At 31.2% G+C, this 24,919-nt stretch overlaps 4 protein-coding genes across 7 annotated transcripts; 1 reads left to right on the forward strand and 3 right to left on the reverse strand.

Moving 5' to 3' along the window:
* Positions 1-580: 580 nt before the first annotated feature.
* On the reverse strand, positions 581-7,013 carry LOC105422143 (PAX3- and PAX7-binding protein 1). 3 transcript variants are annotated; one of them, XM_089075485.1, is made up of 16 exons: positions 6,572-7,013; positions 6,036-6,214; positions 5,227-5,386; positions 4,902-5,001; positions 4,542-4,699; positions 4,364-4,440; positions 4,060-4,259; positions 3,778-3,967; positions 2,723-2,846; positions 2,404-2,592; positions 2,109-2,308; positions 1,879-2,029; positions 1,527-1,722; positions 1,224-1,422; positions 1,004-1,122; positions 581-897 (listed from the first exon to the last, which is right to left on the reverse strand). In XM_089075485.1, the coding sequence occupies exons 1-16, from the start codon at positions 6,741-6,743 to the stop codon at positions 846-848; spliced, it is 2,466 nt and encodes an 821-aa protein (XP_088931611.1). In that variant the 5' UTR covers positions 6,744-7,013; the 3' UTR covers positions 581-845. The 3 variants fall into 3 exon arrangements, with proteins under 3 accessions (XP_088931611.1, XP_025072895.2, XP_088931610.1); XM_025217110.2 differs by having other exon boundaries at positions 4,364-4,464; XM_089075484.1 differs by having other exon boundaries at positions 4,364-4,446; positions 6,572-7,012.
* A 3,488-nt stretch (positions 7,014-10,501) lies between these two features.
* Positions 10,502-19,422, forward strand: l(2)05287 (WD repeat-containing protein l(2)05287). The gene is made up of 15 exons (XM_011631407.3): positions 10,502-10,816; positions 10,933-11,149; positions 11,238-11,419; positions 11,524-11,643; positions 11,717-11,904; positions 12,006-12,164; positions 12,243-12,436; positions 12,527-12,711; positions 12,844-13,004; positions 13,132-13,321; positions 13,519-13,697; positions 13,949-14,121; positions 14,234-14,419; positions 18,861-18,973; positions 19,077-19,422. Exons 1-15 carry the CDS (start codon positions 10,680-10,682, stop codon positions 19,261-19,263), a joined length of 2,571 nt encoding a protein of 856 aa, XP_011629709.2. The 5' UTR covers positions 10,502-10,679; the 3' UTR covers positions 19,264-19,422.
* On the reverse strand, positions 14,161-16,611 carry LOC148936878 (uncharacterized). 2 transcript variants are annotated; one of them, XR_016138893.1, is made up of 3 exons: positions 16,353-16,611; positions 16,026-16,269; positions 14,161-15,471 (listed from the first exon to the last, which is right to left on the reverse strand). XR_016138893.1 is itself a non-coding variant. In XM_089075421.1 (3 exons), the coding sequence occupies exons 2-3, from the start codon at positions 16,119-16,121 to the stop codon at positions 15,352-15,354; spliced, it is 201 nt and encodes a 66-aa protein (XP_088931547.1). In that variant the 5' UTR covers positions 16,122-16,269; positions 16,353-16,611; the 3' UTR covers positions 14,161-15,351. The 2 variants fall into 2 exon arrangements, 1 of the variants encoding a protein (XP_088931547.1); XM_089075421.1 differs by having other exon boundaries at positions 14,161-15,456.
* Positions 18,407-20,805, reverse strand: LOC105422144 (uncharacterized). Its single transcript, XM_011631406.3, has one exon. The coding sequence runs from the start codon at positions 20,715-20,717 to the stop codon at positions 19,482-19,484; it is 1,236 nt and encodes a 411-aa protein (XP_011629708.2). The 5' UTR covers positions 20,718-20,805; the 3' UTR covers positions 18,407-19,481.
* Between the last annotated feature and the right edge of the window lie 4,114 nt (positions 20,806-24,919).

A 24,919-nucleotide genomic window follows, 5' to 3' on the forward strand; every position in this document is an offset into this window, starting at 1 on the left:
AATTTACGCGTATTTGGATTAAAGCGTGTGCAATAAAGCAATCCATTTTTTAATTACATTCAATAGGCATTAATAATTTGTAATAAAATTTATAAGTATCGCTTTATCGCTTTAAATAAAAATAAAAATTTTAAAATATGCTTAAAATACATAGAAATTTTTTTTAGAAATTATATGAAGCTTAATCTTTTTGATCTTTTTTTTATTTTTTTCGTATTTATTTCATTATTATTGTTATTGCAAATAAAAGGTGAAAGAATCTTGCGCTTGATATACAAGTACATTATCTATCTATATTATCTTTAGAAATAGCCAAATAGAAAAGTACACGTTTATGTAATATATTGTCTTTGTACATATTAGAAATTTAATTAACTTACATATTTTATAACTAAAATATTTACTTTACTATAATATGGAAATGTTTTATCTAATTTTATTATAGATTACATTATGCATTGTCATTTTTATGTTGATACAGAAATTTAATATTCTTAGTTATGGTAGCAAGTGTATATATATATATATATATATATATATATATATATATATAAAATTTCTTAAAGATAAGATTCAAATATTTACAAAGTTATTTACAGATTTATTTTCTGCTTATTTATTATGTACAATCATATGGGAAGTATATCATATATTGTAAGTTATGTTTCATTTAGTTTATTACTATACAAAATTGTATCTTCGTATTATATATTTAACAATTTACTGAGATGCATCATGTACAGGATCCTATTGTTAAAATATATGTATAAAATCTATTAACAAGCACATTGGTACTAAAGCAAAAAAATTTGATGAAATATTACTGACACATAGATATAATATGATTATGAGGGTTTGATTATTTTCAGAATGGACTTGGCATATTCCCAGGCTTCACTGTAACATATAAATTTTATTTTAGTTGCGTTCGTATATCTTAAGCGATTTATGATATAAAAAAACCTTTTGTTAATTGTGATAAATATTATTAACAAATACTTACTTATGCGCAGGATTTGCTTGATCCAACTGTTCACTAAGCTGTTGAATAAGAGTGGCGAACATTTTGAGGTGTTCTATAGTTTCTCCTTGCAGCCATGCTCTTGGTAACGTACTCATGATCTGAACATAATATTGACAAATATTTTATTCATTACAATCATAATAAAATGAAAGTGCTAAAAATATCTTATCCCGATTATAAACATTAAATATATATTTACCATGTTTGCTTTGAATAAAGCATCAGTTGGACAAGAAACTCGTAACCCAGCCAGTAGATAACGATTCAAAAGCGAACCCAGAGCCAAGTTTTTTAATTGTACATCTCCAAGGAGACCTTGCCAACTCAGTAAATTGCGTAACAATTTGACAGCCATTGCAAATTGTCTCTGAAAGAATTGATGTTTTGTATCCCAAACTCTGAAATATTAATTTGTATTAAAACAACGAAAAAATTGAATTTTATATATATATATATGAAGTATCAATTTTATCATTATGTATCTTATGTATTATATACTGACTGTTTTGGAAAGATAGGTATAAAAACATCGTTTTCAATAGCAGCCTTAATTTTATCTAAAATAGCATTGAATAGAGTTTCCAATTGTCTGCTCGTGTCATTCAAATTGGGATATTCCTTGATTAAGCGATTTATGGTTCCTACAAGTCGTAATGTCTGGGATGTCGACATTGGATCCCATATCTTTTCGATAATAGCTAAAAATCATCAATGTAAAGAATTATGTTACTCTTACTATATATATTTTATAAATAATATAAAAGATATAAAATATATAAGCAAGATACATAGTTTTATAAAAAAATATAAAAGATATACAATATAAAATATATAATTTTTTGTAACATTCTTACATGTCAATTTTGGTATGACAATTTTTTCAATTGTAGATGGTATTAATCTAACATCCGGATCTCGTTTCAATGACTCTTCTGTCTCTTTACTGTCTAAAGCGTACAAAAGCAATGTGTTATACCACTTTGTTCTTTCTAAATCCGCGCTTTCCTGTAAAAATAATTAGATATTAATTACAAATAATTAACAAGCATGATGTTTTCGTTACTAGGAAAACTGGATAAAATACCATTATTGGATTCCAAGTAACCAGCTGTAATCTGATAATGGGTGATATAATTTTAGGTAAACAAAGTGACACATAGGCTTCTGTATACGCATCCATGTCCGTTTCTCTCCATGATTCGAATTTTGAAAGGATACCACGTACTGTACAATATTCTTCCATAACATCAGAAAATATATCTTTACAATTATTATCGATTTCATCTGTAATAAATAAATATATCATATAATCATAAAAGATAAATATTAAATTAACAAATCTTAAAAAAAAAAACTCGAGCTATAAAATCTGCTGTAACCTTTCGCTTGTTTAAATACAAGATTTTGTTGCTCAGTGACTTCGTCATCACTAGACATGCCATCAATATGTTTTGGCATATTTGAAGCTAATTCTCTTGCTCTCCTACGACGGGCTCTTCTACCTTCTCTCTCTGTAGCTCGCCGTCCATGAGCTTCTACTTCCGGTCCTCTTCTTAAGGCTTGACCTCCTAACGTAAAACGAAAAAAATTAGAATTTATATTGCGAAATCTCAGTGAAATCTCTGGAGCATAAAGTTCAATCAAGTACCGCAAAAATATAAAATTCTATTAATTATGTACAATTGGAAATTTACTAACTTGCCGCAGTAGTTACTTCTTCTGCTTGATCCCTCGTATCTTGTCGTCTCCGTTCCATCAATTCGGTTGAACGTTCACTGTATAAGTCTAACCAGCGTTGCTCCAAATCGATAACAAGGGGAAGCTAACAAAAAATTGTATAAAGTTATTAAAATGATTCAATAAACATATTTCATCAATCAAAATTCTAAACTTAATGATTTCATGACAATATATAATGCTTTATACATTATTTGGAAAATTCTTTAATATGACAATATTGTTTGAATTTTAAAAATAAACAGATTAGACATCAATTTACTTACCATAGTCAAATTAATTTATTATAATCACTTTATATAATAGTTATTTTTACAATATGTGTAAATATGTATATATATATATATGTATATATATATATATATAAAATACAGAGAAGATAATGACCCCCGGCAATGGAAACATGTATACATGTGCTACATATATATGTACATGTCTTTATTTTACAAGTTGAATTTATTACTCAAAAATCTTCCATCATTCCTTATATTTTATTTATTACTGCTCATATAAATAAATTATAAAATCTAAAGTTTAATTCAACTTTTAATTTTAATGAGATCAATCTAGTGAAATGGAATAATTTTGTATATTTGCTGAATTAAAAGATTTTATTTAAACAAATAAAAAAAACAAATATTCTGTTTTAAATAGTGTATCTTGAACTTTTTGTAGCTTAAGGCTCCTGGGCCCTCGTTGCAGTCATATTAAGTTACAATGTCAGAAGCGAAAAAATATACTTTCATTATATGCGCATTTTATATCTATAACATAAATCTATATTGTTATATTTAAAAATTTGAATTTCATTTCAATTCAAATAATTTAATCTATATTTTGTATATAACTTTATATATAGAGAAATTTTATATCATGAAATTAAATACCAAAACTTTAAGTGAGATTTATTAAGATTGGTACTGGTACTTTACTGCGGCTGGAACATTTTTGTTAGCCGCATACCGTACGATAAAACCCAGTGCACATAAATCAAACGTGACAGCGTATCAACCCACCTTCTCATCAAGACACTCTACCAAGTCAGTGACATACCCACGCAACTCTTGGTAATATCTGAAGCGTTGTGCATAATGCGGCGTACGAATTTCACTTTCGTCCAATTCTTTCATAGTTTGTTGTAACTCTCCCTCTAAACGCTCCTGATCTTGTTGATGTCGCCTATGTACCTCTTTCAAGTTGTCCAATCTTTAAATAACAATATGTATTTATAAAACTATCGATTATCATTAATTTTGTACATTGTATATAAAGCAAAACATTTTAGAGAAATATAGAACCTTGCGCGCATCCTGTTCACAACTTCTTGTGGCGTAACAGGTACGATTTTTGTCGGATCTGGTGGTTGAATGGACGGTGGTGGCGGCGGAGCAGGCATCAATACCATTTCTAAAGGTACACCAGACCCGATCATCTGATTAACATTCATACCCATCGTATATTGTTGTTGTAACATAGAATCCTGTTGCGCTGCTGCGATCTGTACATGTCATGAAAGAATCAAGTTACTTAAGATTTATCTTTTTAATATATTCAATTTAGTATATTATTTTTAGTATATTAGCAAACTTTCTACATTTTTACCTGAGCACCCGTTACACCCTTTCGTATTTGTTGAGCTTCCCATTCCTCTTCTTCGTTCTCATGCTCACTTTCATTATCTGAAACTAAAGACATTTTCCAAACTTCATTTTTAAATGCATCTTGAAATTAATTAATTAGACGAAATATAATCAAAAATTATTAGATATAGGAAACTTACATTTTAATGGAACTTGTGATGCAAGAAAGGCTTCTCTTCTTTTTTCTTTATCACGTGCTTCAGTGTTGACAGTCATATCTAATCGATCTTGAGAATCATCATCATCACTTCGATCATGATCTTCTTCTCGTATCAATCTTGATTTGCCCTTGTCATCACTGTAGAAATAAATGTATTATATTATTAAATCATGAATATAAAATCATGAATATATAATTCTATCATGTAATTTTTGTGAATATATATATGTGTGTGTGTGTGTGTGTGTGTGTGTGTGTGTGTGTGTGTGTGTGTGTGTGTGTATATATGAATTAATATTAAATAACTCCTATATTATATAATCATTAAGGCTAAAATTACTTTTGCTCTTCGATGGGAATGTAATCAGTTCCCAATTCTCTTGCTTTTTGTCTGCGTTTTCTCGCTGCATGGATCATAGCGGCGTCAGGTATACACCCACCTGGAGAATATTAAGAGAATATTATTATATTAAAAAATAAAAAAATATCTTGACAAATTTTTCAAATGTATTAAACAATTATTTTTATAATGTATATCTAAATGTATATCTCTCTGATATACATTTAGTAATATCTGAAAACAAGACCTATATAATAATTCTTTTCCAATTTCTGTTGAAAATATAAATCATTAAATATGTATATAGTAATGATATATTACATACTCTCAAGAAGTATCTTCATAGTTTCGGCTTTATCTGTATTTTTTCGAAATTTGTGACTGCAAGACTCATCTTCCTCCTCGCCCGATGTATAGTCATCTTTTCCCGCTGCCAATGCAGCTCGTCCATTTAAAATTAAAGGTCCTGTGTTTTTTATTTTAACCTAACAATAAAGATTATATATTGTTTATTAAAAATACACAATCTTAAATAGAGAAATTTAAAATTTTTAGAAAAAGAAGATATGCATAAAGTACAATATTCGCATTCATAAAGTACAATATGTTGAAATTAAAGATATTTCTATTAACAGCAAAATAACAAAAGATATAAAAAGCTCTATTAAGAATTATTAAATTGGAATAAAAAGTTACAATACAAGTACAATATGATTACATATACAGTAACAATCAAGAAAAATAATAAGATTTAGAAGACATTAAGATTAGATAAACAAGTTGTAATCTAAATACTATCAATTTTTCTGTGTATAATTGATAAACTAAAAAAAAAATATAGAGAAAGTAATATTTCAAATGTGTAAATTTGCTTTTATCCAAATTCAACAATTGGAAGAATGTCTATATACTTTTAAATGAATTACTTAATGCATATAAATATACATATAAATTATTGCATAAAAAAAGACATTTAAATATTATATCTTCTTGTTGTATTCCCACAGTTGTTCCAAATCTTGAAACGTTAGTCAACGTATTAGGAAGAGACGTAAAAAACCTTCTATATTAAATGATAAGTTACTTAAATTGAAGAAATGCTAATAATAATAAAACATCATAGAGATAGCTTACTACTAGATCATCTGTCTTTATTTCTAAATCTTTTTCCTGCTTAACGGATTTATTCGCTTGCTCAGAGTCCACTTGCATTTTCTCTTCACCTTTCTTTTTCCTCCTCTCGTGATCTAGCTGTTTCATCAGCTTTTTGCTCCTCGATGATTTCTTCACTATAAAAACCTCTCCGTCGTCTCCTGTAATTTATTTCAAATTTTAATTTAAATATATATATATATATACATCAAATATTATTCAATACTTGATAATAGATTTAGGAGAAACAGCATCTGTTAGTTAAGTGTTATTCATCTAAAACAGAACTTAAAATATTATCTTCTTGCTATTATAATCAAGAAGATATTCCTGTAAAGGCGTACTCTGCTGTGAGTAACGATATTATACTATCATTTAAGAAAATTATATATTAAGTAGCATATAGAACAGGTTTTCTATATATACTAATTACACATAGCACATGCATATACACACACCGCACACACACGTATAAACACACATATTGCATATGCAAGGATGTGTGCACGTATAAACACCTTGTTCCAGCTCCTCCCCGAAGCTGAGACGCGTCTGTTTTGGCTTATCCTTCTTCGTCTTAATTTTGACGGGCTGCGCGTCCTCCACTTCCATTCTGTTTTCATTATCCTCGTCTTCATCGTTGAAAGGACGTCGGCGTATGTTCCGCTTCGGCTTGTTGAATAATGACATCTCTGTAACGTCAATGTTATCCCACGGGTACAACGGGTATGGTCGTCCGTTGCTCGAGAACCTGACTGTTAAAAGTACGAGCTGAAAAGCGACGTGTACCGCATTACGAGGGACCGACCGTCGAGCCAAAACTAATTGGCACGTACGCGATAACAATGTTTCAACAGATTTACGGTACGCGAGACTGAAAAATTGTACGAACACTCGGACACACTCGTCAAACAACTTACGAGATTGAACTGGATGGTACGTTTGTGCTAATTCGTGCTTGAGATACACCAATCATAAAAGAGTCACATGGTCTTCATCTAACCGACTTATTTCCCTAGAGTGACTAGGGCTACGGTCAATGTAAGTGTCGGTCCACAATAAGTATTTAATCTTTAAGCCATAAGAAATTGACCAATCATAATCGAATATTTTTTTCATATTCGATTATAATTGGTATAATTTCTTACTTCTTAAAGCTTAAATCACCTATTGTGGACTGACACTAACACTACAAATGTTTCGAAGCGTTTGATTGTCCAAACAAAGAATTTTATTAATGCACCAATCAAAAAATGCTTCAAAGCATTTGCCCTTGACCGTACCCTAGGTCGCCATAACGCTCTTTCTGGAGTCCTGGCTACAATAAGTGATTTAAACCTAAGCTATAAGAAATGGACGAATCATAGTTGAAGAATAAGAGAATAATCGACTATGATTGGTCAATTTCTTATGGCTTAAGGATTAAATCACCTATTGTAGATCGGGATGACTAATCGACTATGATTGGTCAATTTCTTACGGCTTAAAGATTAAATACCTATGTGTCGGTCCACAATAAGTGATTTAAGCTTTAAGAAGTAAAAAATTGACCAATCATAATCGAATATGAAAAGAATAATCGCATATGATAGGTCAATTTCTTACGGCTTAAAGATTAAATACCTATTGTGGACCGAGACTATCGTAGACCGGGGTTACGTTCCGATATTTACTGCAAGTACTGAAAATCTATAATATGCGTGACCTGAACTATATATTTTCAGTACTGGCAGCATTGAGCTCTATACTAGAGTGAGCCTTCAAGGGCTGAGTTCAGAAACACTGGATGTATCATTTTATCCGTATTTTTCATCGAATATTAAACAACGATAAAACAATATCTGAGTGCATTCGGGTGTTATTTCTGAACGCACTCAAGGAGTAGAAATGTCTCACTTACTAAAAAAAGACAACGTGCAAATTGATATCGCTCTTTTTGTCAAGAGATTCTCGGATTGGTTATTCTCCTATCATAAAATTAACCAATAAATATACTGTAGAAAAGAGATAAAGACTCCAACTTTAAGTGTCGGTCCACAATAGGTGATTTAAACTTTAAGAAGTAAGAAATTGACTAATTATAATCGAATATGAAAAGAATAATCGACTATGATTGGTCAATTTCTTACTTCTTAAAGCTTAAATCACCTATTGTGGACCGACACTTATGCCATTCTGAAAGCCTTCTTTCACATAGAGCGTATTTCGCGGAATTTCGAGAAATGCGTAATTAATACTACCAATTGCTGATTAGGGTTTCTGTTGTACTCTCTAACAGAAATGTTAAATTAATTTGTGATTGGTTTTTGTAATTTGCGTATCTGGAAAAGTACGCTTCATGGGGAACCGAAACTTTATATACGAGTATGTGTACGAACAAGTCAAATCGATGTGAACCTAATCTGTAAGAATGTATTCAGAAGTCGTTATGGACTCTGACTTGTTGTTATTAATAATATGGAAGTGATGAAAAAAGTGGAAGAAGATGAAACAATCTCAACAACAGAAAATTAGACGATCTAATATTTTAAAATTGTTTGGTATATGGAAGCTGATGGTATCAACAGGAAAAAGCTCGTCATAGAATGTGGATGCGTCCGATATTCGCAGAAAGACAAAGATTACAGGATGACAATGACAATCTGATCAAAGAAATGGAATTTTACGGAATTTAATGGAAGATTACGAAATGTTCTACAATTATTGTTGGGCCATGCCCAAACATAATAAATTAAAAAACATAATAAATTAATTAATATATATATATATATATATAAATATATATATAAATAAATATATATATATTATTAATTAATTTGACATGATGATTTAATTAATCATTATTATATTAATTAATTAACTTATTCTGATTTGATCTTTATTCATTTTACCCAAAAGCTCTGATTATTCTGATTCACTGTGTGTGTGTGTGTGTGTGTGTGTTTCTTCCGCAAAAAAATTAGATTCAACGTAATAATAGTATTGGGTGCTTTCCAACAACGTACACAAGCGACACCGTATAACACAGTGTCTACACTGGTGCTTTCCATCTATGACACAGAACGATACTGCGAAACACAGCTCGATCCTAAGTTTGGCCGTGTCGAACATCAATAGCGCCAACATATCGAGCAAAATTATTTTTTTTAAGTGTGATACTAATATACATTCCGGTCATTATTGTCATTTTGGATGCGTTCCGTTTCTTGCATGATGCGCATAATGCATCATTTATCGTTGTTTAATGTATGATGATAAGGATAAATGATACATCATGCGCATCATGCGAGAAACGGAACGCATCCTTTATTTGCAAAAAAATGTCTTCGTCGCGTTCGAATAACGTAACCGAACCCAAAATTCTTAGGTAATCAATATTCAGTTTTTTTTTTATTTAAAGAATTATATAAGCTTAAAAACATTACGTATCTATTGATGATCCATTATTAGTACATATTCTATTGGATTAAGTTTTATTGTAGATATATTCTTTTGTCGGTATTGTAAAGAAATTATTCCTATATTGGATGATGTTAAGCATCATTGTTTCAAAGGAAAAGAAGTTTTTCTTGAAGGAGAAAAGGAATTATATTCACCTGAAATGAATGAGATGTAATGTCAAATCGAAAAGATCATAGTTATTTTACAAATATAAAATAAAGCGCTTTGTAGCCAGCAATAAAATAATCAATACATATAATTTACTTAAATTTATTTCAGTATATCAATAATTCTTCAAAAAATGCACTGGCAATAATGGATGATAACGAAAAAAATGCGCTCATGTTTATGCGTGATGGTCTTCTCCTACGTTTTTTACGCTCTCTAGTGAGCGTGTTTAGTAACTTATGTGTTCCAATTAAACTCTATATGTGTCTTACAGTGTCTCTCTGTGTCACACTGTGTAATACCAATTCTCCTTGTTGGAAAGCACCCAGTGTAATCACAGCATAAAGTAACTAGGCGGAATCTGATATTCAAGTGAAACGATGTGATTGGTCGACGGAAGTTACGCTTACGCAAGTTACGCCGCATGTGATGGCACCCTTAGGGTACATCTGTTGTATGACAAATTTTTTGAGTTGATTGACATTGATTGACTGCAGAATAGAAAGTTTCTAAAGAATTGAAGAATTGCTCTATCTCGCAATCAAGCAACATGCTTAAAAAGCAAAACGGAAGTTGTAAACAGGCCTTAATGTTAAAAACCGTTTTAAAAATTTGTCGTACGACAAATGAATAGTACCTTAAAATATAATTAATGCAATCAAGTCTTATTTATTTATTTTACTTTTTATATTAACTTTCAGTGTAAATTAACTTTAATTTTGCTTTAGTTTTTATTTTTTCTTTTTTATAAAAAGGAAAAAATAAAATAAAAAAATAATAAATATATCCGAGCGATAAATTTACGTTCTTCCAATTTCATTTCTCTTTGCCAGAGGTTTCGCGCATGCGCTTATGCCTCGCTTGCGAAAAAAACGAACCATGTGTCATGTGCTTTGTCCGGCGTGTTGAAGATTTAAAGAATTATGACAATTCATATATAAATTATGCTTATATATAGATACAATTTTTAGATAAATATATTTATGTAATTTTAAATGCGTTTACATATACATCAAAATGCAAATGGGATTAGTTGAAAACAGTAATGTTATGGACAAGAGTGTTAACCTTGTCGATCTGGACGATTTAATAGTGAAGAGAAAAGGCGGTGGAAGTATAATTGATCAACGCCCATTATTTTCTAGCGATGGAGAGTAAGTTAAATAAAATTTTCTAATTCAAGTTTTTATTTGAATTAGAACAAGTCTCTTGATATTTTAGTCTATTAAATTTAGCTATTAGTGTATGGTTAATGGATATTCCTTTTTAGAACTCTCTACATAATATGGAAAAATGTCATCAAGGTATACAGTACGCAAACGGGAGATTTCGTACGGGAGTTTGAACCTTCGAATTATAGAAATAGAAATTATAGAATTACTGGAATAATAGCACATCCAGATAATGCTAGTGTTATTATTGGTTGTATTGAAAGCGGCGAGCTAAATTTCTGGAATTGCCAAAGTGGCATTATTACTAAAAAATTAGTAAGAATATGAAAGTTCTGTTCATTAACATAAACTTATATGTATTAAAAAATAATATGTATATGTATATATTTTAATATTTTTGCAGCAATTAAAATTAGCAAATGGCAAGGTAAAAATTAGAACTTTTCACATTGTAAAGTATAGAACAGTTCAAGGAAATGAGATATGTCAAACGCTAATAACCCATCTTTCTGAATGTGGAAACAAGATATATGTACTTCTATTTGATATAGAAAATGGGATGTGTACAAAGTCAATATATATCATGTAAGAAATTTTTTTAATTTTTTGTTTTTCTGTGTTATCAAATTTTATACAAAAATTCATAATTTATAATTCATAATTTATTATTTACTGTTTATTTTTTTTAGCACAAAAACACAAGAGTATTTCATTGATATTATTGGGAATCATGGAGAAAATTTAATAGCACTTTTACACAATGTAAATTTACATATATTAAATCCAGCTAGAAATTTAGTAGATAAAATGTAAGATATTTTTGGATCAATGTATTTACTTATTGAAAAATATATATGAATTATAAATACTTAATTTAAATAGACATAAGACTGGTAAGACAGGTAGATTACCTACTTGCATAGCCGGACATCCAGAAGAAGAATGTGTTGCCACTGGAGATTCTACGGGTCGTGTAGTTGTATGGAGAAATTTATTCCAAACTAGACCATATACATCTGTTTTTCACTGGCATACATTGCCAGTTACAGAAATAGTGTTTAGCAAATCAGGTAAATGCTGCAAATTTATAAAATATCTTATATATTTCTCTTTCAAATCACAAATTAGTAATTTAATATGACATAATATAACATAATTTCTTGTTTTATAGGTGGCCACATGTATACAGGTGGTGGTGAATGTGTGTTGGTAAAATGGACTTTAGCAAATCCTCAACATAAGTCATTTCTTCCACGATTGCCGGCGCCTATTAAACATCTCACTATTGCTCCTGATAATTTATATGTTGCTGTATCGACTTTAGATAATGGTAAAATTTTTTATTGTAAAAATTTAGGTTTTTTAATAAGCAAATTGATGACAACTGATTATATTCGGATTCTAACAGGTATTGTTATTGTAAATCCTCAAAGAAAATTGACATCAGTAATACAAAACTTTACGTGGGGCGTTGCTTTATCATCCAAAGATCTGTTTCCTGCGGGACTCGTTGTTGATCCGCGAACAGGTAGTCTTGTCTTAAACAGTCGCACTGGACATGTGCAATTTTATAACACTCACACAAAAAATCTATTATATAATGTAAGTAAAACATTTTAAAAGCAAGTTAATGTGATTTTAAAATAAAAAATGAAATTAAAAGAAATAATAGAATTTGGACAAATTTTCTAGATTAATATAACTGCTCAAAATTTTTTGACCCAAGAACGCGATGTAATTATTGTAAATACAGAAGTTACAAAAATAGCTCTGAATCATAATGGCACATGGATGGCAACAGTCGAAGAACGGAATGATAAAATTTCGTCTATAGAAGTTACGTTAAAATTCTGGATTTATGATCTAAAGAAACAAATGTAAATATATATATATATATATATATATATAATTCTGTTATATTTAAAAATAATAAAAAATAATATTATAATAATATAAAATAATATTATATAAATATTATAATATTAATATATAACTTCTTAATATTGTAGATTTGTATTAAATACATCTATTGAATTGCCTCATGAGAATGGAGTAAATGCACTACATTTTCAACCGGATACGACATTCGACGATGGAGAATGGTTAGCAGTTACCACTGGCAAGGATAGCAAATTTAAATTGTGGAATTTAAGAAAATCTACTATAGAAAGTACATATATTTTATTATCTATTTTGTGTATAATAAAATAATTTTATTAAATTTTATGAAATACATATATCTATATATATATATATATATATAATTACTATCTAATATCAATTACGTTTTATTATAGAGAAAGAGGCAAAACATTGGTATTGTTACGGAGTGGGAGACTATCGTAATTTAGCTGTTACAGATGCTGGTTTTTCAGTGGATGGTTCATTATTAGCTATTGGTTTTGACTCTACTTTAACCTTATGGGTGCCTGAAACTTGCGAGTTAAAATCCAGTCTTACACATTCAAAATATAATTATCCAATAAAGTAAGTCTCTCTCTCTCTCTCAAGAAAATAACATATGTTCTATAATTTTGAGTATATTCTTAGTATTTGAGTATATTCTGAATGGAAAGTGGTGTCACATATATATATATATATATATAAATGCTATAAATATATATATATATATATATATATATATATATATATATAAATGCATAATTGTAAAATGTTTACAATAGACGAATAGAATTTGGCAAACATGATGCTTGTCATCTTGTTGTGGTCGTATCTGAACAACACATAATGGTTTGGAATATTTTAACTCTTGCTATAACATGGAGTGTATCCTTAAATATTGTAAGTCTCACATATGACCCGAAATCCACATACATGGCAGCGTTTACTTCTGACAATTCATGTATGTATACGATATATAAATACATTTTTTATTATATATATTATATATTTATTATATATTTTATCACTAAAGAAATAATTATTGGAAACTTCATCTTCATATATTGTAATACTTATGTACTTTTTTCTTTTTATATCATATAATAATTAAAATAACATTTATATCATTTTTTGTTTTCTTATGTTTTTTAATTTTATTTGATCATTGTATTATTAATTTTTGTATTATGAAGATAATTAATTTGCTTTTAGTATATGTATTTACACCACAGAGCCCAACAGTTGTTTATAAGAAAACATGTCTTATCGAAAGTACCAGTTTTATACTAGCAGCTACTTTTGTACCTCATCTACAAGAAAAACGTAATCCTTCCTTTGGCCAATGGCAACGAAAGTCGCAATTATACTTTCTGGATTCAAATCAGGTATGTTTTTTAAATCATATGAATAAATTTACATCTATCTTTTTGTAATGTTTGAATTAATATATAAATATATTTGTATCTCACTATTTATTATTGTTTTTTTTTTGTTTAGGAATTGCTCACATTGGAGCCAGACTCTGAAGCCGAATTTTCTTTAGAAATTATTTCAGACAAGGGAACCAAGCCACTGACCGCCTTCTCCAACCTTATAGCTGTTCAAACGTCTTCGAGTAAAGAGCAGACTGTTGCACAATTTCATGAACATCTTGGCATGTCAACGAAAAGAGTGGTAGAAGAAGTAGGTAGAACATTGATTTTCAAAATTTGTGCGAAGATTCCTTTAAGTCGCATTTTATATATAAAATTTGAGTTTGGGATAAATTTTGTTTAAAAAATAAATATATTAAAAATTAATTTGAAACAGTGTATCGTAATTTTTTTTATAATCTTTTTACATGTATCTTACATGTATCTTTTATAATCTTTTTATAATCTTTATATATCATGTATTTTAATAGAAATATTGTATTTTAATAGAAATATTTGCGACTTTTAGGATTCTTAATATTATCCGTTCTTTTCATGTTTAATGATATTTTTGCATGATGTGAATATGTCAGTATCATTAACAAAGAGAAAGCTATAGTTCATTGTTGAATAACGTAAGAAAATTTTATATTTGAGATCAAATTTACATTAAGTAAACAAACAGAGATAATTTGCAAAATAAATAGGGATTTATAATAATTAATCTAAATTAAATGTAAATAAAAGACGATATTTTGATGATATAAAATAAATTATTTATACATAAAGAATGTATAAATAATAATATTGATAAAACATAATGTAAAAAAATTGCTTTAATTTCAAATAGCTTGTGTAAAATTTAGAATCAACAAGGATGGAAATCCTTGCGTTTTAAAAATTTGTATAGTTAAAAGTGATGAAGATTTATCAATAATAATATAAAATCATATAAAATATGACATTTCCTTTGTCATGATTGTCAATTACGCTTAATGCAAATTTCTTCAATAAAATAATATTCAAAATTATTTTTACCTTCTAACATAAATGTTTTCATGGATGTTAATATAATCTATAACTAATTTAAGTAAACTTATTTAGTTTAACGACTTGAAACGGTGTATTCTGCACGATCGGACGACGAAATTTGCCATAAAATATCGTAGCTGCCAATCGCGGATCATACTGAATGTCCATTTGTCAGTGTCTTCTTCCTAAACGATAATTCCTACAGCGGCGAACAAAATCGAACTTTCTATAGCGGAGACAATGCCATTGCGGAATCTGCCTCATGTTCTCGATCGCCTGCAAGTTGTATAGCTTAAGCAGAATTATTAAGATTATAAAAAAAAAAAAAAAAAAAATGAAATGAGAAATTATCAATCCATCAGAGATTAAGGAAAGAACAGAAAGGAAAAAAAATAAATTATTACATGATTAATATTAATCAGGTTGAATAGCTAAGGAAATTAAAAATCATTGAGATATTGGTGAAAAGTCTTCCTGTTTACTAGATGTACCACCTACGGTTTAATATGATTAGACACATTGTCGCACTCTCGGACAAATAAAGATTGGTTTAACAAGGAACGTTCAATGACCAACGTCATATACTTTCGACATTATCATGTACATCCCACGTGCTTACAATGGAGAAAAATATGAGTCGCATTTCTTATAATTGACGCACAGTGAGAAAAGGTAATTCCATGCTGATGCGTCATTCGCGTATTTCGCACTAGCGAAATCCCGGCAATTCAAAATTAGTAAATCTTGTAAGTTTCAATGATATTGTTCTCAATAGCGGTTCTTGATTCCGTTTAACAACGAGGAACATTTAACGCGTTTCGTTTATCGCATACAAAGACACTTACTGCTTCGCTGTTGCTCGCAGAATATCCTAAGGCGATCGCTGCGAATAATAGCGTTGTAAACAAACACGAAATAAATTTTAATCCGATTATCTTCATTCTCTAGACCGGCTTTTCCAGCGAGAAGCCTAAGAAGATTTCAAATCTGGATTTTTTCCGAATTCTCAGTTCTTTCCGGTTCGTTTTTCAATCAATGATGAATTATCGGATCGCTCTTCTTTTGAAGTTCTTTTGAAGCAGTTTTGTCCTTTAGTGAAAAATGTGAATTAATTCAAAATTTCCCACAGAATTATGGTTTTACCCAGCCTCTGCCAGTGTGAATGATCGTACAATGGGGTCGATGAACCCGACACGTTCCAATGATGCAAATTGATAAAGATGGTACACGAAAAACTCGGTAGTCCTTATAGCAATTGAGAGAGTGGATCCTTCATGCGTGTTCCAACGTTCCGCGGTCGACTGGCTTTCAGCAGAAGTCTCACCATGATTTAATATAGAGACTCCCACCCTCTCACGGCGTTCTAGTTGTCCCTTTAGGACGCTTGGACACAAACTTCACTGGAAATCCTGTACCTCTCACGTCACAATATCATCGTATTGCGAATTCCATCGCTTCGGCGCTGTAGCATCAATTCATATGCATTCTTATATGTATGTATGTATACATATATATTTTAGTTTATTTTGATGGCAAGAGCGCATTATCAGTCGTCTTGCTTTTTCTTCGTGTGGGCGGAAAGTTGGCCTGGCAAATTGAACAGAGTGAGGCAAAGTTGTATTGGAAAAGACAGATAAGGGCAAATGTAACATACATCGCATTCGTATCAAATAATTAATCCGACATGCTGAAAATAAACTCGAGAAATATCTCGACGAGGAATTTATTGAAAGTAGTTATGCGAGACGTAACGTATTCTGTTGCTATCAAAAATGAACGCTTTAAAAGTAGCTTCGTCCCCAGTCCTCATTATTCATCCCCAATAAAAGCATACAGGGTGTATCGTTTTGATTTCAAATACTCCTTGAGTACGATTGGTTTTGAGATAGATCGTTGAAGAGATCGTTGAACTTTCAGGTTTTATATATATGCTATAATGTAGAGTATTTTATCTCAAAATATTTCATTCAGTATATACTGATAACATATTTTATAATACAATTGATCTTTGTTGAGATAACAATACTTTTTACAATTAATATACTTTTATACTGTATAGATGAGTTCAATAATTTCTTATCGACTCACAATTTTTTCTAATCAATCGATATAATGTCAATTTCAATGCATATCCTATTGCGCAAAAATGTGTTATTAAAAAGAATAAAAATATGTCATTGAAACAATCAAATGACACTTGGACAAACATTAATCAGAAAATGTTATATCTATCACATTTGATATCTAAAAAAAAAAAAAAAAAAAAAATAACAAGATTTGTATCCCGCTTGGTTTTCAAAGTATTTCATCGCATCGATTACAATGGGATACCTTGCGCGATGCGAAAATAGCGAACGACGTTGTCGCAGAATTGTCTGCGATTGCTTGCAAATGTAAAACCAGGCCAGCAGGAACAAAGTCTTATCTTCCTCACCGACCGGCTCGATTGTTGCCATTGATACCTGCTAATAAAATGTTACACCGTATAGAGGGCAAAGTTTAGATCAATCTGTCATTGATACATCGCTATTAAAACATTTTGTAATGATATTCTATAATTACACAGTGTCTCTAATCTCTTGAAAAGATAATTAAAATATGTTGATATTTAGTCTTCCGTTGTATCTTGCGGTATTTACTTGAATCATTTTATGAACTTTTTATCTTATTTTTTTATTTTCTGCTTATTGATAATAATTTTAATATGTATTTACACATGTACTTTCTATATGTCTACTAATTACAGTCTGTTAAAATATTTGCATTAAATGAACCGAAGGCTACATACTTCATCTCACGCTAAAAATAATATTCTCGCAACCAAAATAGACTAGGCTATCTTCATGTTCTGTTCCATATTTAACATATTGTTACGCGCAAGTACTTTGCTTTTAATTAATGATTGCATTACGTCACGAACATCAGACTTTACGCTTGGTAATTGTCCCGATTATAGCGATAATAAACTTATATTCTCTGGTCATCTCGGTCGTTTTTCGTATGAGCAATTTCGCGGATATTGTCGTCATGATTCCCTGAAATTGAACGAAATCGTCACACAACAAGTGTCATCCTAAAAGTAAGAAACGCCTTATTTTTAAAAGCAAGAGTAGCTTGGACAATATTTGTTCGAACGCGTCGTATAGTCATTTATAAGGAATAAAATAGAAGAGACATTTTTCGTAGAATATTTTTATGAGAGACGTAAATTGGGTATGTAAAGTCATGCATTTAACATTCATTTATTTGAAAAGAATCCTTGCACTTAGTGACATTTATTAACTTGCGGTTCAACAAGCGGACATTCGTTTGATATTAAAGTACATTTAAAATTTTAAACTGTAATACATGTAAATGTGCGTTTGTCGTTAAAGTATACGAGGACTATCCGTGTGGGTTTGCAACAGACGAATTAACCTAGATCTGAAGTAGAAGATTACAGGAATTGCACAAATTTCACTCAGAGGTGTATCATGTCATCTTTAATATTAATTAACCACATCGTTTGGTCGTCCAACCAAACGATTATCACTGTGTCGTGCGCGAAGCAAATGTATTGTGAATCTGTCGAGATTGATATGCTCCATTAATATTCCAATATAAAATTTTCTCTCTTAACTAACAATTTTGCAGAAATATTCAATCGTTTACTATTAATCTTGTTTTTTTTTTTTTTTTAGTTACTCAGCGTGCCCGCTCACACATTGCCACCGTTGAGTTTGTTGTGCTCGTCATTCATTTTGTCGCTGGGGGCACAACAATCCTTGAAAAATCATTCCAAAAATGTCGAAAGGTACGCAGGATCAATTTGTGCAAATTGTATAAATTGTGTGTTTTACATTTTACTATTTTACACGAATGTCGTATATTAATCTTTTACTAATTTTCTGAAACAGTGATGACGATGTTCAGGATAATACTTTGGATTTAAGTGACGACGAAGTATCACCGCCGACGAAATCCTCAGTCGTGCCGGCGAATGAAAACGAGGATACGGACGATGATACAAACGTGCGACTTGATAGTCACGACTGGTCTTTCCTATCCACCATACTTCCCGATCAAGATAATATTGTACTTTGATTTCGTGAAAACTATCACGAAAACTATCGAGGGTTAGAAGAAGATTATAATAAAATTAATGGAGACATATTCTTCTGTAAACTAAAGTATACAAAAGATGTACAAAGTGTATCGACGTTAATAAAAGATTTTAAATCGTACGAAATTAAATATATAAAATGTGTAACTAAACTTTAAGTATATAATTTAAATATATAATTAATAAAATATAAATCTTTTTAAGACGGAGTAGGTAGTTGATCCAATCGCGAAGCGAGTTCGGCGAGTTCGATGATAGTTTCTTTGATCCTTCTCCTGTAAACTGAATCCTTCTCCATGTTCAGGAGAAAGGCCTCTTTTCTGTTATGAATGTGATAGTCGATGAAAGATGCCGATTTATTTATACCTTGCGCGCTAACATTTTCGTCCATCAGAACCGTAGGAAAATAACTTATCGCGGTAATAGCGGCGCCTAGACGTTGCTCCTCCATACCCTCGATCACCTCTGACCATGGGGGTATTTGCGTACGGATTTCGTGAATATTTAAGGTCTCGCGCAACGTTTCATAATAATGACGCAACATCGCATTCTCCCAAGTTTCTCGGAAGCTCCGATCCGTACAGAGGTACAATAATTGCGCGACATCGTGTGCCAGGGGGGAATACCTCAAGAGTTGGAAATCTACCAGCAAACATTTTGGCGGCACATCATTATTGAATAGAAGGTTGTTGCCCCAGAGATCGCCGTGGCTGACCACATTCGCCTTTGTGCGGGACGGCTTTAAAGCGTGGTATACTTGCTCGCAGGTCGAGCGTATCAGGTCGGGATCATATCCCAAACTTTCAGCTAGACTCGCGGCTATGTCGATGCTTGAATCGAACCACTGTCGCGTCATTCCCTCAGAATTGAAGGCTCTCTCGACGAAGGCTTCAGGGTACAGCTGATTTAGGGGCACGCCAAGACGCGTCTCCGCGAGCAAGGAGGCGGCGTGCATTCGCGCGAGAGCGCTTAAACCAGCGCGCACGAGCGTCCCGTCGAAGAGCTTGTCCCGCATTGAGTAACCCTTGTCACTTAACTCCTCGAAGACCATCAAGTTACTCTTCGCTTTGTAACACACCGGCGCCCACGGCTCTCCGCGGTATCTCTCGCAGAGCAACGGCATTATGACGCTATAGAACTTGGCCTCTTGCTCGAAGACTCCCTTCTCTATCACATAGTCGGCTTGATCGGACACCTCGTAAGGTATGGTCTTGAAAAAGAGTGAAAGAGCGATGGTTTCCCTCTTCCTCGTTGCCGTTATATCGATTCGATGATGAGAACCAAGATATCCGAGCTTGCCGTTGGAGTACGGTCGAATAACGTATTTCATCAAATCGGCATCATTGCTCAGCGCGCGTTTCGTTATCTCTTTTACCTCTTCAAACGAGAGCAATTTGTAAATGTCGTCATTCTTGATAATATCGGCGGTTTCCATTTCAAGACACTCTCGTTACAGACGTATCAGACGTATTCTTGTAAACGCTACTTTTCACCTAGAAATAAAGACTAAAGAAGATAATTGGTTTCGTCTTTATATACCCATGATATACATGTCGACGTTGTATTGTATCTACTAATTTATCAACCGATCCCGTATTGCATATATGTATAACGTAATATATTTTCATCAAGATATCATCATTCCGATAAAAGTCTTCAACACATGACATTTTCGAATGTCATGTGGTGCAACAAAATTAAGCTCGATGGCCTAAAGTCATCTGCTGTTTTTACGTCTGATATTCTCGTCTGATTTCAAAATCAGTTGTCGATAGTTTCTTTGAGATTTTATCATAACGAATAAGCACAGCCAATATTTCGAAAAAACTAGAGAATACGATCGAGATTTCAGTTCTCGATGGAAGAAATGAAAATGCACATGTGTTTAAACATCTACCACGAGAATTAATCCATCTATTAATTAATTAAATGTTGTTTAGTATAATATATTTGATTTTAAAAGATTCAGAGTTACTTCCAGAATATATTTTTGGGTCATTACTAAGACCTTTTATACTCGTAGTAAATCTTCATGTTGTCAACGTTGTAAATCGTTGTAAATATTTGATTTACTTACCGATAAGACATCGGCAATGTCTCGGCATGAAAATGTCATAGTGTTTGATTAAAATCTATCTTGGATTTATAATTTGCAATTCTGTAAATATATTTATCGCAATGCAAAATCTATTTTATCCCTATTTTTCCATTTTCTCTACTTAGCATTTGATAATTGCAAACTATAATTAGAAATATAATATATATTGTAGATATAAAATGTTGCGTTGTATCTCGAATAAAATTTTACAGGTGATTTTTACAGGATCGAATTTAAAAACCTAAAATTAAACTAAACATAAATTAATATATAGTGATACAAATGTGAATTGCCGCTTTAAATATTAGTTACAGTTGCAGGAATTAAATCGATTGTCTGTATGCTTTGGGGACGGAATTCTGAGAAGACGGAAAATTAATGAAACCTTCCGTTAATTTTCGCTACGGTAAGTAGCTACATTTAATCGGCTTTAAGCATTTCAGGAACGAAGCAACTGTCAATTGCGCGAGATTGCGCGAGCCTTGGCTTATTCGTGACGATGTCGATGACAAGATTGCTATGCTTTACGGTGTAGTTGACAAAAAAGCCTGACGCTCCTCCTTGACCTGTATGCAGCGAATTCGTCGTCAGGCAAAATCCCACGCGTCTTTGAACAGCATCTAAAATTCTACGTCGGTTCGTACGCACCCTTGCATTATCGTCTAGGGACATAAAAAAAAAAATACGCTTCTATCTTTAGATATTCATACAATGAAATTCTCTTTTCGTTTTTAAACTACTGATACAAAATTTTCATAATTGCTATTCTTACATTTTTTATGTCATTTTTTTACTTTTCTTGATTTTTCTTTATAAAGATTCACAACAAACAGCACAGATAATCGTTATGAATTAAAAAAGAATTTTTTCTTTTGGTAATTCAAAATAGATTCTATAGAAATATATTTTGATTTCTGTGAAGCAATAAGTCGAAGTTGCTCCGAACTCCTTTTTCTATTCGGAATGAATTAAAAAAATCGCTCATTCGCGAGTACGACAATCGTCGACAAATAAACGTGGCGGCGCTCTATTTCTCGTAACTAAAAACCATAGAAGATAGAATAAAAGACACTACATTACGAGATTTTTGAACCATGTTTTAATGAAATTATGATAAAGTGATGCCTTGAAGATAACTATAAAACTGTTTTTCGAGACAAAAAGATAAAGTATTTCGACAGTTTCGTTTCGACAATTTTGTTTATTTTTGTATAATGATTAATTTATAGGTAATATTTAATATTTTTCTCAGAGATATATTTATTGGATGTTTGTTAAATATCCATGACAGCTGAACGCAAGATTTTTGTGTGCGATTGTAAAATTAAAAACAATAATCATAACTATAACAAACATTTTACCACAAACTCGACTACATGAGCGTATTTTATAATTAGACATGCATTTTTCTTTTCGTCATGTATTATTTTATTACTTTTACATGTTTTATTTTACATGTTTTATTACATGTTTTATTTTATTACTTTTATGCGTTTGTTAGTTTGCGGATTTTTAATATCAATTTAAATGATAACAGGATATTTTTGTATGAGTCATGATATACATATTGAACATGATCCAAATTTTAATTGAAATATTTGTTATAATTATGATTATTATTTTTAATTTCATAAACAATTGTACACAAAGATCCTGTATTCAGCTTTCATATTCTTGACATTTCACTTTGTTTTTAAAAAAACAAAGCTGTTATTATATATTAATTTGTCATTATGTACACTATCTAAAACCTATTTCGATTTCATTGTAAATTCTTATAGACTATAAAAAGATTTTCTTTTTATCTAAAAAGAATTTCAGAACATGATTGTGGTAAAATAAAAATAAAATTCTGTAGAACTCTTATGAATGTTTTTTAGATCAGAAACGAAATGGAAAAAGAATTTCGTAATTTGTGGATTCAAATGGAATTATTTTTTGGATTTTCTGTACTATTTGGGTTTTGACTTCCGTAATTTGAATCTTCGAAATGCTTCGATTGCCATTAATTCTCGTTTGCGAGATTTTGTTGAGTAAATTTTTTCATTTAACAAAATAAATATAAATAACGAGTTAAATCAATTCTCGTTAAATCAATTCTCTTCGACTTTACTTCCTGGAGACCTCTCGTTGCAAGAGCATACACTCGCATGATTAGAGTCGATGGTTCTAGCTCGGTTGAAATGTCGATAGTAACAGTCGGTTACATTAAATGTAGGCAACCGTGAAAGTTGCCTAGATTATCGTCAGCAAACACGCGCATGCATGTGTGATCACACTTGCAATCGATCATACTCTTGATCGCGTGAACAATCTAATTACATAAAAAAATAATTTCATCTGACTTCCTTAATTTGGCTAATTGATTGATTTACCTTTCACCGGACAGAATGTTTGCTCACGTGCATATCGATCTTATCTTTGGTCACGTGGCTGTGATCAGACAGCGATTTCGGATATATAAGAATATTAATAAGAATATTAATAAGAATATTTATATAAGAAGAGAAGGAATGCAAAATCTGATGTAATTCAAATGATTGAATGAATTCAATTATTATTATAATATTTCTTTGATACATCCAATGTATAATCAAGTGGCGATCGGCGTGTATATTTTGAATAAAATGATACATAATTTTTAGATTCGATTCGCTCGGATTCACAGAGACTCAGATAATATGAGATACGCAAGAGGAATAAATTCTCAAAAGGATCTGATTGAGACTTGATTGTTTTGTTAGAAATTTTTCGTATAAATAAAAGTTTCAGTCAAATAAAAATCTTTGCATTTTTATTTTACATTTATGTATATGTACAATTTTTAATTGCCCTATTTCTGTAATTTTTCGGGAAACACAAACTCACACATTCCACAAGAGTGACGATTGTTGCAGGCATTTTCGCCGCGCGTCATAACAAAATCCGCTGTTGAAAACTCCGCCACGATTGTTTCACGTTACAGTTTCACGTAAATTGATTTGAAACAATTTAGGTGCGCGACTTCTGAAATACGCCTCGGGATACTGCAGGCTTTAATGGCCAAAAAAGTTCAAGAAAATGTGGCTAAGAACAATAAAGCTTTAATGCACCTCCCTTTTCTTTCTCTTATATAACTACTCTATCGCGTTTCTTTTATTTGCTTTCTTTTCTCTACTTTCGTTGCAACGTACAGGATATTTCTGAAAAAGAGACAGTTGAGATAAAACTGGATTTTTAGCAATATAATCTCAACAAAAGAAAAGAAATATATAAGCTTATATTTGACGGGATAAAGACTGTAAAAAAGGTATTAGAAATAGTAACAAAGTAGTGGCATAACGTCACTAAGTCGTACAGCATTCTCGAGATGCTACTGCCGTCTTCATGGGAGCCAATTTGCCGTACTTTGAATATTAGTTCACGCAGCCGTGCGATACCGATGATTCTATAAACTGTCTAAAGTTGCGGAGGAATATTCGAGCTTAGTGGAGGTACTTTGCGGAACTTTAATTATTGCCGGGAGACATTCGAAATGACGCGTTTCGTAAAGTATGTCC

The sequence above is a fragment of the Pogonomyrmex barbatus genome, unplaced genomic scaffold, assembly GCF_055798465.1.
Source record: "Pogonomyrmex barbatus isolate J1 unplaced genomic scaffold, ASM5579846v1 scaffold19, whole genome shotgun sequence".
NCBI classification, from domain to species: domain Eukaryota; kingdom Metazoa; phylum Arthropoda; class Insecta; order Hymenoptera; family Formicidae; genus Pogonomyrmex; species Pogonomyrmex barbatus.